Below are 16,210 nucleotides of genomic sequence, written 5' to 3'. Positions count from 1 at the left end.
GAGACTACAGAATCAAGCATAACCAATAGAATACAAGAGATAGAAGAACGAATCTCAAATTCTGAAGACACCATAGAGAAAATAAACACTCTGATCAAAAAACCCAGCAAATCCAAAAAATTCTCATCACAAGACATTCAAGAAATCTGGGACATAAAAAAAAGACCAAACTGAAGAATAGGAGTAGAAGAAGGAGAAGAATTGCGGATCATAGGCCCAGAAAATATATTCAACAATATTATGCCTCTCTTTTCATTTCTGATCTTATTAAGTTGCATGTTCTCTCTCTGCCGTTTGATTAGTTTGGATAGAGGTTTGTTGATCTTGTTGATTTTCTCCAAGAACCAGCTTTTTGTTTCATTGATTCTTTGGATTGTTTTCTGTGTTTCTATTTTGCTGATTTCAGCCCTCAGTTTGATTATTTCCAGTCTTCTACTCCTGGGTGAGTCTGCTCCTTTTTTTCTAGAGCTTTCAGGGGTGCTGTTAAGTCTCCAATGTGTGCTTTCTCCATTTTCTTTAATTGGGCACTTAGTGCTATGAACTTTCCTCTTAGCACTGCTTTCAGAGTGTCCCATAGGTTTAAGTATGTTGTGTCTTTGTTTTCATTAAATTCAAGGAAGACTTAAATTTCTTTCTTTATTTCTTCCTTGACCAAGGGGTGATTCAGTAGTTGACTGTTCAGCTTTCATGAGTTTGTTGGCTTCCTGGGGGTAGCATTGTTGTTGAATTCTAACTTTAATCCATGGTGATCTGACAAAACACAAGTGGTTACTAATATTTTTTTATATCTGTGGAAGTTTGCTTTGTTACCGCGTATGTGGTCAATTTTCGAGATGGTTCCATGAACTGCAGAGAAGAAGGTATATTCTTTTCTATTTGAGTGGAATGTTCTATAGATGTCTGTTAAGTCCATTTGATTCAATACCTCCAATAATTCTCTTATTTCTCTGTTAGGTTTCTGTCTGATTGACCTGTCCATTGGTGAGAGAGGTGTGTTGAAGTCTCCTTCTATTAGTGTGTGTGGTTTGATGACTGCCTTGAGTTCTAGAAGTTTTTCTTTTACCTAAGTGGGTGCTTTTATATTATGGGCATACATATTCAGGATTGAGACTTCTTCCTGATGAATATTTCCTGTTGTGAGTATGAAATGTCCATCTCCATCTCTTCTGATTGATTTTAGTTTGAAGTCAATTTTGTTGGAGATTAGAATGGCCACACCCGCTAGTTTCTTAGGTCCATTTGCTTGGAAAAACTTTTCCCAACCCTTTTCTCTGAGTAGGTGTCTGTCTTTATGGTTGAGGTGTGTTTCTTGTAGACAGCAGAATTTTGGATCCTGTTTCCGTATCCAACTCTAAGTCTGTGCCATTTTATAGGTGAATTGAGTCCATTGATATTAAGTGATATTTATAACCAGTGGCTGTTGACTCCGAATATTTTCCTTCTTTGGGAAGGGGTAGTTGAGTGTGTGTTTCCATTCTTTGAGTTGTGTTTGTGAAGGGTCACTAGATGTCTGGGTTATTGTAGACAGTATTGGCAATTTTGGATTCCTTGGGTTGTGATTTTCCTTCTAAATCTTTCTGTAAGGCTGGATTGTGACTACGTATTGTTTAAATTTGTTTTTAGCCTGGAATATCTTGTTTTCTCCATTGATAGTGAATGATAGCTTGGCTGGGTACAGTAGTCTAGGCTTGCATCCATGGTCTCTTAGTTTCTGCAGTACCTCTATCCAGGACCTTCTGGCTTTCATGGTTTCCATAGAGAAGTCCAGTGTATGTCTGATAGGTTTACCTTTATAAGTTACTTGACCTTTTTCCTTTGCAGCTCTTAATACTGTTTCTTTAACCTGAATGTTTTGTGTTTTGATTATTATATGGTGAGGGGATTTTTTTTTTGATCCAGTCTATTCGGTGTTCTTTATGCTTCTTGACCCTTCATAGGGATATCGTTCTTTAGGTTGGGGAAGTTTTCTTCTATAATTTTGTTGAATATATTTTCTGGGCCTTTGATCTGCAATTCTTCTCCTTCTACCCCTATTATTCTCAGATTTTTTTTATTGTGTCCCACATTTCCTGAATATTTTGTGATAAGAATTTGAATTTGCTGTTTTCTTTGGTCAGAGCGTTTATTTTTTCTATGGTGTTATCAGAGTCAGAGATTTGTTCTTCTATCTCTTGTATTCTATTGTTTATGCTTGTTTCTGAAGTCTCTGTTCATTTACCTAGATTTTTCATTGCTAGTCAGCCATCAGTTTCTGTTTTCTTCATTACCTCCATTTCAGTTTTCAATTCTTGAACTGTTTTCATTACCTGTTTGATTGTCTTTTCTTGGTTTCCCAGGGTTTCATTTACAGATTACATTACTCATTTCTTCAAACTTTTTTGTCATACTTCTCTTCCATTTCTTTACTCATTTCTTCAGTCTTTTTGTTATACTTTTCTTCCATTTCTTTACAGCAAATTTTCACCTCCTGTTTAAGTTTCTCTATTATTTTCATAAAATTCCGCTTAGAGTCGATTTCTTCTATTTCTTCTGGAGTAGGGTGTTCAATTCTTCTTGTTTCGTGATCCCTGGATTCTGGTGATGGCATGTTGCCTTTCAGGTTGTTGGAGGAATTCTTGCATTGGCGCCTGCCCATCTCTTTCTCTCTGGATGGAACTCCTCAGCACTGAAATAGGGAATTTTGGTATTCCAAGGACACAGGAGACAAAAGGGAAACCTTGGTGGAAGGGTAGGGTCCAGTGGTACTCAGAAGATCCTGCAGCATAAGCTGAGGGGGGAGGCTGTGCTCTCTTCCGAGACAGTTTGCCCCGGATAGCCCAGACTCACCCCTCTGGTTGGACCTCCTCAGCCATCACTGGATAGAACTCCTCAGCACTGAAATAGGGACAACAGGTATTCCAAGGACACAGGAGACCTTAGTTTTGGTCTTTTGATGGTGTCCCAGATTTCCTGGATATTTTGTTTTAAAAACTTGTTGGATTTGATGTTTCCTTTGATCAATGAGTCCATTTCCTCTATCGTATCTTCAGTGCCTGAGATTCTTTCCTCTATCTCTCGTATTCTGTCGTTTATGCTTGTCTCTGTAGTTCCTGAACATTTACCCAGATTTTCCATATCCAGTTTCCTTCAGTTTGTTTTTTCTTTATTACCTCTATTTTGGTCTTCAAGTCTGAAACTGTTTCCTTTACCTCTTTGTTTGCTTTTTTCTTGAGTATCTTTGAGGTATTTATTAATTTCTTCTAAGCTTTTGTTTGTCTTCTATTCCATTTCTTCAAGGGAGTTTTTCACTTCCTCTTTAAAGGCCTTCATCATTTTCATGAGGTTACATTTAAAGTCATTTTCTTCTACTTCTTCTGGGTTAGGATATTCAAGCCTTCCTGTTGCATGTTCACTGAATTCTGATATTACCATGTTGCTTTTCAGGATGTTGGAGGAATTCTTGCATTGGTGCCTACCCACCTCATTCATCAAATGAGGCCAGCAGAGTCTTGGTGCCTTGGTCCAATCTTTGCTGTGGTTCACTGAGTACTTGGGAGATTTTCATGGTCTGCCCTCTCTTAGTTACCTTCAGTACTGGAGCAGGCTGTGTTTAGGATTCCAAGGACCTTGCATGCGAATGGCGGGCTTGGGGAAAAACCTAGCACCAGTGACACTCACAGCAGAGATACTCCCAGCTGGCTGGCCAGAAAAGCTGGGGAGTTGTGGTGGGGCCCCTATGTTCTGGCCCACTGGTAAGGTCCTAGACAGTGGGGCCTCAGGCTGTCCAGGCTTGTGGGTGCTGACTAACATCTCTGGTCCCCTCATCCCTGAAGCAGGCTGTGTTGAGGGTTCCAAAAACCTTACAGAGGAAAAGGTGAGCTTGAGGGCAGGGTGGGATGGGAGAAAGATGGTCCAGAGGCAGGAATACTCCTCACTCTTTGTAGGCTCTCTGGTCCCCTCAGCCCTGAAGAGGGCTGTGTTGGGGATTCCAAGGACCTGGTAGATGAAAAGATAAGCTTGGGGGCAGGGTGGGATGGGATAAAGAAGTCCAGTAGCAGGAACACACTCCACTGGATAGCCAGAAAAGTTTAGGGAATTGAGGGACCTGGATTCTGTCTTCCTGGGAAGGTCCCACAGAGTGACACTTCTGGCTATCCTGCTGTGTTCCCACTGACTCACCTCTCCTGTCCCCTCAGGATAGGAGCAGGGTCTCTTGCAGAGTTACAGGACCTCACAGATGAAAAAGGCAGGTTTGGGGGCAGGATGGAATAGGAGAAAGAAAGACCAGCGTTAGGAACATTCCTGGTCACCTGAGGGGCCAATGATAATGGCACTGGGATTTGTCTCTACTGCATGAACTGGCTTTTTGGGATTCTATTCTCTTTGGCTTCATACCTTCCTAAGCTTAAATGTAGAGGGGGAGGAGCAATAGACTATAGAATCCAGGTGGTCATTATTTTGGTCTTCTTTAGGCAACCATACTTTTTAAATTTCATGGGTGTGGCTTCCCTCTCTTGCCTAGAATTCTCTAGTGTATAGCAGGAATCTCATTCCTCTGGCTGTTGAATTTCATTCCTTTCTACCTCTCTTCCTGAGTGATTCCTATATTTTATAGACACAGTTTGTGTTGTAGGAGAACCCATTTGAATTGGGCACACCAAGTCATCTTATTTCTGTTTTGACCAGTTGTGGATTTTTATACTCATCCTCATCTTTAGAAAAAGATGCTTCTTTGGTGAGGGGACAGAGCTAAACTTACTTGTGGGTATAAGGATAATCACTTAGAATGAAGTCAGAAATCACATTGGTTTAGCAATGTAACAGCATTTTTTTTCTAATCTAGAGTCCATAACCTCCCCAGACACAGGTATAAATAATATATTTTACAGGCATGTTGGTGTCCTATTCTTTGTTGATTTAGCTTAACTACTTATTAGAGCATTTCTACTTCATGGACATTGTGAGCACATCTTTAATCTCTTGTGGTTGCATTGTTTTTGCTACTATTGATGTGATGATTAGAGAATGAGATGTTAAACAGAAGCATCATGGAAACTGGGTGACTTGAGTGCAGGCAGAGAACCCAGACTGTCATTATTATGTGTAACTCATATTCATGGGATCCTGAGGACAAGTCTGTGCCTGGATCTTGGGATCACAGCTGGTGAATGAGTGCAAACCAATATCCAAGGAAATTAGCTTCCAGGATTTTAACTATAGCAGAGCTGGGATCATAGAAAAGTCTCTTTATTTTATACTGGGATGCTGTAATTTTTCCATCTTAGCTTTCTGAAAAACAATACACTTGATTTGAAAGAAGTATCTTGTCCACAAGTACTAAACTCAAAGCATAGTCAGGCTGATGTAATAAAGCAAAAGCTCAGGAGAAAGCCTGCTATACCAGGGACACGGTTTTTTCCATATCATCATTATAACTGTCATGAGTATAATATGCATTTCTGGGAAATAAAAATACACAACTTCACAAAAGAATCAGTTCTCTTGAGCACTTCACACATTGATCATTCCTTTGTTTCTCAGGAGTGCCTGAGACCACCAGCCAACCACAAAATATGTCAGAAGCCACAATAGTTGAGTAAGGAAAATTCTGGTTTGGGCATGTAAACAGGAGGTCAAATATACACAGGAGGGAGGTACTGAGAGTTGAAATATACTTACATTCTGGTAGGTATGGATGGTCCTGACCTGTTTGTCCACAATTTCCAGCCTCACAGTCTCAAGATTACACAGTGGAGAACATCATTCGGATGAGCACTTCTGGTTTGATTCTCATAGTACTTTGGATTTTGCTGTTTGAGTCTTGCCACAGACAGAGAAGACCTTGACTGCATCCTAGAAGTGAAAATGAGAGATGGACACAGGCTTGCTTTATTACTATCTTTGAAAAATAAATTGGTGGATCTTTGGTGTTTTTATTTTCACAAGAAAATTTAAAGTTTAAAATTGGGTATTACTTGTAAGAAGAGATCCAGGAATCACATATGTTTTAATGCAGGAAAGGATCAAAATGTTGGGTTGGAGAGCTCTTCCATCACCACATTAAGTCTCGTACAATCTACCTTGCTGGGGACTTTGAAGAATTTTTCCTTTGACTCCTTTTTAGAGGGGAAATTCTTCTCCCTTTAGTGAGGTTTGGTCCTGATCTTTGTTTATCTTTTGCTTTCCCCAGTTCTTTTCATACTTTACTTTATTATAGATTATCACTTTCCCTATTATGAGCATCTGCTTTGGTTGATGTACTACTAGGAAGATGGAATTTGACTCAATAACAACAACAAAAAATTAATGGACACAATTCAGATTCCCAAATTCTAAAATAGCTGAATATAAATGATGCCCCACATTTCGTACTCTCACTTAGGTATCCTACTACACACACTCATTGCGACGTTTCTGCTTATTTATAAAAAGTTGCTGTCTATTGTTTAAAGGATCTATCTGATGGCACACTCATGATGTAGTTTCAAAAATGTTTTCTTAGATAAGGGCTGCTCTATGACATTTTTTGATTTATGTGTATAATTCTTTGAATGGATACCATGATGTCTCAGCTTCTTCCTGTATTCCAAAATCAGTTAGTTCCACAATGCAAGCCAAGGAGCAGTGAAAATAGCAGACATGGCCACCTTTGCCCTCTTTGACTGTTTCTGTGTGAGGAGGTAGAATACCACAAACCCTGATAAATCTTTGCATTCTCACAACGAAAGCTATTTGTTTAGTCCTCAATTGATTATTGAAATATTTGAGATCCACGAAGAGGAGACACTTGTCTTATGCATCCCAGCTGCTTTGTTAAGGGCAATTGTGTACACTCCATTTTTACAATCCCTTGTCTTTGTTAATTGTGTGAAAACTGGAGTTTGTACTTGGGGCTTTCAAGATGCGGAACCCAATGGAGATAAATGTAAGACACTGCTGAGAAGGAGAAGGTGAGCATGAGGACCTAAAATGATCAAGTCAGAGCAGAGGTATGGAGAGCCTGGTCAGAACTTCATGGCTCCTGAACTTGTAAATATGTTTCTTAGGCATTATCTTCATTAAGGTGATAGATATGGGGAGTCCAAAATTAACTGTGCTTGGGACTATGTTTGGGACAAGGAGATATTGGTGTGTATAAATGAAGAATGTGAACTCAGCTCCAGCATGTATTCATTTATCCTTCTCTGCTTCTCAAATGTGGATACAATGCTTCTGGCTGCTTCAAAGTTCTGTTGACTTGATTTCTCTTTTAATCAACTGTACCATGGAGCTGTGAGCTACATAAGTATTTTATGCATTAAACTGTTTCTACTTCCTACTTATGTATTTTACCACAGCAGCAGGAAATCTAACACAGAGAGATCCTTGACCCCCTCATTTAACAATATTTGCATGTTAACCACTTAAGATTATGCCTGTTTTGTACAGGCAACCACACTTACTATGAGCACATTCCTACACTGTGGCATGTGTTCAGGAGATGGTATTTGACAGCACTACTCTTCTTCCCTCACCTTTCTTCTTCAACATTCCCTGAACCATGGAGAGAGGGATACAGATGTGCTGATTAGGTCAAAGCATTCCATGGTTACTTATTCTCCTCACATTTACAAGCTACACATTTGTCTTCTCAATTTACTATTTTCAATTGATACAAAAATGCCTGACTAACACTGAGCCCAGTACTCATCCGTTCATATAAACATAACTAATGCAGTATGACACCATGTGAATTTAGCAAAATAAAACTAGCAGATTTCACGCTAGGGTGCATAATTCTTCCTATCTTGGATTTCTGACCCAGTTTTATAGTACAAGGCATGGATGCTATTCTGTTGAACATATCTAATATGACATAAGAAAGCAGTAATGAAGCACAATTAATAAAAACCCAGAGACAGAATTTGGGGTTCAACTTCAAGGTCAAAAAAGCAAAACAGCCAGCCACTGGCTCTTACCTCTAACTCAGTCTGAAACAACGATGCTGCCTCCAGGAATCTCAGAATTGAACTGTGTCTAAGAGCTGTCTTCTCCTCTTTTATATTCCTCCCTAGTGCTAGGATTAAAGGTGTCCACCACTACTGCATGTTTTCTATGACAAACTAGTGTGGCTACTGGGAATAAAGGAGTGTGCCACTAAGCCTTGGATGTAAGGCTTTTCAGTATGGATATTTTACTCTCCAAACTTCAGGCAAGCTTTATTTATTAAAACACAAATGTACCATCTCTACACATTCGTGTCACTGCTGCACCAGTAGGCAGATGGAGCCTTTCCAGTAGGTATTATAGGTCATAATCTTCACAGATGGTAGGATTGTTGTTGACTTTCCTCCCTTAGCAGTTTATACAACATATTCTGGATTATGAATCCAGTGAAAATAGGAAAATTCCAGCTCATTTTCAGCTTGATTTCTTAATTATCTACAACCAAAGTCCATAATATCTTCATTTTTTTTTGATGAGAAACCAAAATTTATGACAGTACCTTGTACCATTATTTTGGGTTCTTCTGGGTTCCCATTGACTGACAATTGTGACTCCAAAATTTCTGATCCTGAAAATTCTGTTTAATAACCAGTTGCTTCTGGGACTTTTCCATCTATTCAATTATTCAGTATTTCAGCTCTATTCAAATTTTATTTAAATTTTATTTAAGTAGATGATAAAATATTGTGTTTCTACAGAGCTTTTCAGTTAAGCCTTAATTTTCTTAACCCACTCTATTGACTTTTTCTCAAAGTGAGGATTGAAAGTCAGATTGTAAAAGTCCTCCAAATCACCAGATAGATTCCAACAGCAACCTGGAAAGAAAGGGAGTTAGCATAATCCTACCCTATGGAAGGAGCAAGGAGTTTATGGTCTACTTGAGGTTGAATAGTTTTATGCTATCCTTTTCTTAAATGGAAGGTAGTGACTTTCCTCCAGTGAGCATTAGCACCTGAAATGTTAAGATAGAATCTGCAGTGGATGAAGAGATGCTGTGAACAACTGGTTAAGGGGGAAGAGGAAGCATTGGTGAGGTTTAGATGAAGAAGGGTGATAAGGAGGAGGAGCCTTCTCTAACAATGAGGAAATCAGAGCAACAAATTTACAGGAAACTAAAGCACAACCCTGGCCATGAACTTCCTTCAGTGGGTCAGTTATGTCTTGTCAGCATTTCCAGAAACCTCATTCTCCTATGATCTTGTGTCTTGTAATTGTCCTATTTACTCCTTAGGCAACTCAGGAATAGCAAGGTCTTCTTTAGCTCTTGTTTCCCTGCTATTACTGCCATTAACTCTATAAAATTCTGTCCTGAGAGCTGTCCCTGTTTCTGTCTCCTGGTTGCTGTGCTAACTTTGAAAGACTACTATCTAAAGTGTTGACTACAGGTTGCTCAGAGCACTCCAGGATTCTAGTTTTTGTGAAACCTCACCCATTCTGTCACTGAATTTAGTGATTCAGCTGCCTTTTAGTTCTTTTTGTTCCTGTAACAACTCCCAACTTTTGTGGTCTCCTCATTTTAATCTATCATATGTTCCCTATCTAGCATGAACAGATGTTTGTTCATAGCTCCCAATGAATAGTTTCATTCATTGGGCTTGCCGGTTAATTTTCACAAGCTGACATATGGACTTACAGTGTGAATGTACATCCTGGAGAGATCTTTAACATCATGCCTAAATTGAGAACACTAAATACATATGAGTATTATCCTTCTAAGTTATTACTGTAACTCCCTGAGACCATGATGAGTTCTTATTGGAATATATTGGTACACAATTCAATGTCTACCATAGTTTTCTTTTCTGTACCTGGGCATTTCCTTTTAGCTCCTCTAGCATTAAGTGGCACAGAAAACAGCATCATCATCATCAGAGTATGAGCAGGTGAAGTTACCTGATGCTGAACTTATATCTTCCAAAATTATCAGCTAAGTTAACCAGGTTTCTCTATAAGGATAGAGTGTCAATGGTCAAGTCATAGAAACAGAAAGTGAGCAGATACATATGTAAGGGGAAAATGAAGCTTGAGATTGGTATTTTTGATATAAATCAATAGATATTGAGATGGAGCTAAAACCTTAGTTTATCTATATGAGTTGCTGGCTGTTCTCCTGTCAGGTGTTGGTACAGTGTGACGTTTTAACTGAAACTGTGCAATTGGACGTCCCTTTGGACTGTCATCTCACAAATCATGACATGTAGAGACTTACGATTAACTATGCAAGGTCAACCATAGCTTAGGCATAACCCACTAGCTCTTTTAAGTTAAATTAACCCATATTATTGTTAATCTACATATTATCACAAGAATTTTCTCTCTCTCCCATTATGTGTGTTCAACTCTTCCTACATCTTGATGACATCTCTGGCATTCCTCAATTATTTCCTCTTCATCTCTTTCCCTGGAAGTCCAGCCTATCACTCCAGTCTATGTTTTGGCTGTTCCATTTTTTTAAAGTTTATTAATTAATAAAAGTTTCCATTTCCGCCCCTCCTCCCAACACCCTCCTACTCTCCCCACTCCCTCTCCACCTTCCTCTTCATTCCTAAGAGCAGTCAGGGTTTCCTTCGCTGTGGGAAGTTCAAGTTCCTTCCCCCTCCCTCCAGGTCCAGGAAGGTGAGCATCCAAACAGACTGCATCCCAAAAATCCAGTATATGCAGAGGAAATAAGTCCCAGTGTCATTGTCAATGGCTTCTCAGAAATACCCCGTGTCAGCCACATTCAGAGAATCCAGCTACATTCAGAGAATCTGTCCACATTCAGAGAATCTGGTTGGATCACATGCTCGTTCAGTCCCAGTCCAATTGGCCTTGGTGAACTTTCATTAGATCAGTCCCCTTGTATCAGTGGGTGAACGCACTCCTCACGGTACTGCCTTTCTTGTTCATGTTCTTCCTCTTTCTGCTCTTCATTTAGACCTTGGGGGCTCAGTCCAGTGCTCCAATGTGGGTCTCTGTCTCAATCTCCCTCCATCAATGGGTGAAGATTCCCTCTGATCTTGCCTTTTTTGCTCACGTTCTCTTTCCTTCTGCTTCTCGTTTGGACCTAGGGAGTTAAGTCCAGTGTTCCAATGTGGGTCTCTGTCTCTATCTTCATCCATCGCCAGATGAAGGTTCTATGGTGATATGCAAAATATTCATCAGTATTTTTATGGGCCAAGGCCGGTTCAGACACCCTCTCCTCCATCCAGCGAAAAATCTGGGAATCTCTCCTTGGACCTGGGATCCCCTCTATAATCAAGTCTCTTGTAAACCCTAAAATGACACCCTTAGTTGAGAAATATACTTCCCTGCTCACATATCCATCCTTTCTCCCTTCCCCCATCCGAATCTCCCGAGCTTTCCCCATTCCTCCCCCACTCCCTTCTCTCTAACCCTCTCGCCATCCAACACCCCCCAACCCCCCATGGACCCGAGGTTGCATGGCACTCTTGTCTATTTCCAATCTCTGGAAGGATAACTACATGATTTTCTTCAGGTTCACCTTCTTATTTAGCTTCTCTAGGATCACGAATAATATGCTCAAAGACTTTTAATTATGGCTAGAATCCACTTGTGAGTGAGTACATACCATATTCCTTTTTTTGGGTCTGGCTTACCTCACTGAGTAAAAGCATTTTATATGTCCATCCATTTGCATGTAAAATTCAAGATGTCATTGTTTTTTACAACTGAGTAAAACTCTAATGTGTATATGTTCCACACATTTTTTAACCATTCTTCTATTGAGGGGCACCTAGGTTGTTTCCAAGTTCTGGCTATTACAAATAGTGCTGCTACGACCATAGTTGAACAAATGCTTTTGTGGTATGATAGGGCATCTCTTGGGTATAATCCCAAGAGTGGTATTGCTGGGTCTTGAGGGAGGTTGACTCCCAGTTTCCTGAGAAACCACCACACTGATTTCCTTTGTGGCTGCATAAGTTTGCATTCCCACCAACAATGGATGAGTGTTCCCCTCTCTCCACATCCTCTCCCGTATAGGCTATCATTGGTGTTTTTGACTTTAGCGAATCTGACCATTGTAAAATGGTATCTCGTAGTTGTTTTGATTTGCATTTCCCTGATCGTTTAGGATGTTGAGCATGACATTAAGTATCTTTTGGCCATTCGAAATTCTTCTGTTGAGAATTCTCTGTTCAGATCAGCATCCCATTTTTAATTGGGTTGATTGGAGTTTTAGTGTCTTGTTTCTTGAGTTCTTTGTATATTTTGGAGATCAGACCTTTGTCTGATGAGGGATTGGTGAAGATCTTCTCCCAATCAGAAGGTAGCCTTTTTTTTGACGGTGTCCTTTGCTTTACAGAAGCTTCTCAGTTTCAAGAGGTCCCATTTATTCATTGATTCTCTTATTGTCTTTGCTACTGGGGTTCTACCTGCGAAGTGGTCTCCTGTGCCTGTGTCTTGTAGACTACTTCCCACTTTCTCTTCTATCTGGTTCAAAGTGGTCAGATTAATGTTGAGGTTTTTAATCCATTTGGACTTGATTTTTGTGCATGGTGAAAATTATGGATCTACTTTCATTCTTCTACAGGTTGACATTCAGTTATGCCAGCACCATTTGTTAAAGATGCTTTCCTTCTTCCATTGTATACCTTTAGATCCCTTGTTGAAAATCAAGTGTTCATAGGTGTGTGGGTTAATATCTGGGTCATCTATTCGATTCCATAGGTCACTTCTCTGTTGTTATGCCAGTACCAAGCTGTTTTCAATACTGTTGCTCTGTAATAGAGTTTGAAGCCAGGAATGGTTATACCTCCAGAAGTTCCTTTATTATATAAGATTGTTTTGGCTATTGTGGATTTTTTGTTTTTTCCTATAAAATTGATTATTATTCTCTCAAGGTTTGTGAAGAAGTTTGATGGGATTTTGATGGGGATTGCATTGAATCTATAGATTGCTTTTGGTAGAATTGCCATTTTTACTATGTTGATCCTCCCAATCCAAGAACAAGGGAGATCTTTCCATTTTCTGGTATCCTCCTCAATTTCTTTCTTCAAAGACTTAAAGTTCTTGTCAAATAGGTCTTTCACTTCCTTGATCAGAGTTATCCCAAGATATTTTATGCTATTTGTGGCTATCGTGAAAGGTGAAGTTTCTCTGATTTCCTTTCCTGCTTCTTTATCCTTTGTGTATAGAAGGGCAACTGATTTGTCTGGAGTTGATCTTGTACCCTGTCACATTACCAAAGGTGTTTATCAGCTGTAGGAGTTCTTTGGTAGAGTTTTTGGGGTCGCTTATGTATACTATCATATTGTCTGCAAATAACGAGAGTTTAACTTCTTCCTTTCCAATTCGAATCACCTTGATCCCCTTATGATGTCGTATTGCTATTGTTAGAACTTCAAGCACTATATCGAAGAGGTATGGGGAGAGTGGACAGCCTTGTCGTGTTCCTGATTTCAATGGAATGGCTTTGAGTTTCTCTCCATTCAGTTTGATGTTAGCTGTCGGCTTGCTGTAAATAGCTTTTATTATATTTAGGTATGATCCTTCTATCCCCAACCTCTTCAACACCTTTATCATAAAGGGATGTTGAATATTGTCAAATGCTTTTTCAGCATCTAATGAAATGATCATGTGGTTTTTTCTTTCAGTTTATTTATATGATGGATTACATTGATAGATTTGCGTATGTTGAACCAGCCCTGCATCTCTAGGATGAAGCCTAGTTGATCATAATGGATAATTTTCCAATGTGTTCTTGGATTCGGTTTGCCAGAATTTTGTTGAGAATTTTTGCATCGATGTTAATGAGTGAGATTGGCCTATAATTCTCTTTCTTGGTTGTGTCTTTATGTGGTTTTGGTATCAGGGTAACTGTAGCTTCATAGAAAGAGTTTGGCAATGACTCTTCTATATTGTGAAATGCATTAAGGAATATAGGTATCAGTTCTTCTTGGAAGTTCTGGTAGAATTCTGCATTGAAACCATCTGGCCCTGGGTGTTTTTGGTCGGGAGGTTTTTGATAACAGCTTCTAATTCTTCACGACTAACAGGTCTATTTAGATTGTTCCCCTTGTCTTGATTTAACTTTGGTAAATGGTATTTATCTAAAAACCAATCCATTTCTTGTACATTTTCCAACTTTGTTGCATATAAATTTTCATAGTAAGATCTAATGATTCTCTGAATTTTCTCTGTGTCTGTTGTTATGTCCCCCTTTCCATTTCTGATCTTATTAATTTGAGTGTTCTCTCTCTGCCGTTTGATTAGTTTGGATAGGGGTTTGTCAATCATGTTGATTTTCTCCAAGAACCAACTTTTTGTTTCGTTGATTCTTTGGATTGTTTTCTGTATTTCTATTTTGTTGATTTCAGCCCTCAGTTTGATTATTTCCAGTCTTCTACTCCTCCTGGTTGAATCTGCTTCTTTTTTCTCCAGAGCTTTCAGGTGTGCTGTTAAGTCTCCAATGTGTGCTTTCTCTGTTTTCTTTAATTTGGCACTTAGTGCTATGAACTTTCCTCTTAGCACTGCTTTCATAGTGTCCCATAGGTTTGAGTATGTTGTGCCTTTATTTTCATTAAATTCAAGAAAGACTTTAATTTCTTTCTTTATTTCTTCCTATTGCCGAGGGGTGATTCAGTAGTGGACTGTTCAAATTCCACGTGTTTGTAGGCTTTCTGGTGTTCTAGTTGTTATTGAATTCTAAATTTAATCCATGGTGATCTGACAAGACACAGGTGGTTACTAATATTTTTTTGTATCTGTGGAAGTTTGCTTTGTTACCGCGTATGTGGTCAATTTTCGAGAAGGTTCCATGAGCTGCAGAGAAGAAGGTATATTCTTTCCTATTTGGGTGGAATGTTCTATAGATATCTGTTAAGTCCATTTGATTCAATACATCCAATAAATCTCTTAATTCTCTGTTGAGTTTCTGTCTGATTGACCTGTCCATTGGTGAGAGAGGCGTGTTGAAATCTCCTGCTATTAGTGTGTGTTTTGATGACTGCCTTGAGTTCTAAAAGTTTTTCTTTTACCTAAGTGGGTGCTTTTATATTATGGGCATAGATATTCAGGATTGAGACTTCCTTCTGATGAATATTTTCTGTTATGTGTATGAAATGTCCATCTCTATCTCTTCTGATAGATTTTAGTTTGAAGTCAATTTTGTTAGATATTAGAAGGGCCACACCTGCTTGTTTCTTAAGTCCGTTTGCTTGGAAAAACTTTTCCTAACCCTTTACTCTGAGTAGATGTCTATCTTTGTGGATGAGGTGTGTTTCTTGTAAACAGCAGAATGTTGGATCCTGTTTTTGTATCCAATCTCTTAGTCTGTGCCTTTTTATTGGTGAGTTGAGTCCATTAATATTAAGTGATATTATTGAACAGTGGTTGTTGATTCCGGTTATTATTTATTGTGTTTGTTTTTGTAGTAGAGTTTGTGTGTTTCTCTTCTTTGAGTTGTGTTTGTGAAGGGTCACCAGATGCCTGGGTTATTGTAAGCAGTGTTGACAATGTTGGATTCCTTGGGTTGCAATTTCCCTTCTATTGCTTCTTGTAAGACTGGATTTGCGGCTACAAACTGTTTAAATTTATTTTTATCCTGGAATATTTTGTTTTCTCCGTTGATAGTGAACGATAGCTTGGCTGTGTATTGTAGTCTGGGTTTGCATTCATGGTCTCTTAGTTTCTGCAGTACCTCTATCCAGGACCTTCTGGCTTTCATGGTTTCCATAGAGAAGACCGGTGTAAGCCTGATAGGTTAACCTTTATAAGTTACTTGACCTTTTTCCTTTGCAGCTCTTAATATTCTTTCTTTAATCTGTACGTTTTGTGTTTTGATTATTTTTTTAAGTAATTTTATTAAATTATAAAAGTTTCCATTTACGCCCCTCTTCCCAACACCCTCCCACTCCCCCCCACCCTCCCTCTCCCCCTCCCTCTTTGTCCCTAAGGTCAGTCAGGGTTTCAAGCCCTGTGGGATGTTCAAGATCGTCCCCCCTCCCTCCAGGTCCAGGAAGGTGAGTATCCAAACAGACTGGATCCCAAAAATCCAGTATATGCAAAGGAAACTAGTCCCAATGACATTGTCAATGGCTTCTCAGAAGGACTCCGGGCCAGCCACATTCAGAAAATCCGGCGACATTCAGAGAATCTGGTTGGATCCCATGCTCATTCAGTCGCAGTCCGACTGCCCTTGGTAAACTCTCATTAGATCCGACCCCTTGTATCAGTGGGTGATAGTATCCCTCGCAGTCCTTCGTCATTTTCGTCGTCCTTCTGCTCCTCATTTGGACCTTGG

The 16,210-nt window shown here is 39.4% G+C and overlaps 2 protein-coding genes across 8 annotated transcripts in view; both read left to right on the top strand.

The window, feature by feature from the left end:
- Positions 1-16,210, top strand: part of LOC148123461 (leukocyte immunoglobulin-like receptor subfamily B member 3) — a 195,635-nt gene that overhangs the window by 150,521 nt on the left and 28,904 nt on the right. The gene's annotated exons all lie outside the window — the stretch shown is intronic.
- LOC148123462 (paired immunoglobulin-like receptor B) overlaps positions 1-16,210 on the top strand; it is a 41,139-nt gene that overhangs the window by 10,059 nt on the left and 14,870 nt on the right. For 4 of the 6 annotated variants that reach the window (XM_087909780.1, XM_087909786.1, XM_087909779.1 and 1 more), the window contains one exon: positions 5,707-7,297. The exons of the other annotated variants lie outside the window; for them this stretch is intronic. In XM_087909780.1, coding sequence (XP_087765906.1) covers positions 5,707-5,825 — 119 coding nt within the window. In that variant the 3' untranslated portion in view covers positions 5,826-7,297. Of the gene's footprint in view, positions 1-5,706; positions 7,298-16,210 lie in introns of those variants that run through there. 6 annotated transcript variants of the gene reach the window in all.

Source organism: Myodes glareolus, chromosome 1 (genome assembly GCF_982192425.1).
Source record: "Myodes glareolus chromosome 1, mMyoGla1.1, whole genome shotgun sequence".
In the NCBI taxonomy this organism is placed as follows: domain Eukaryota; kingdom Metazoa; phylum Chordata; class Mammalia; order Rodentia; family Cricetidae; genus Myodes; species Myodes glareolus.
The sequence above is the reverse complement of the archived record's forward strand: the minus strand, read 5'-3'. Positions and strand labels throughout refer to the sequence as shown.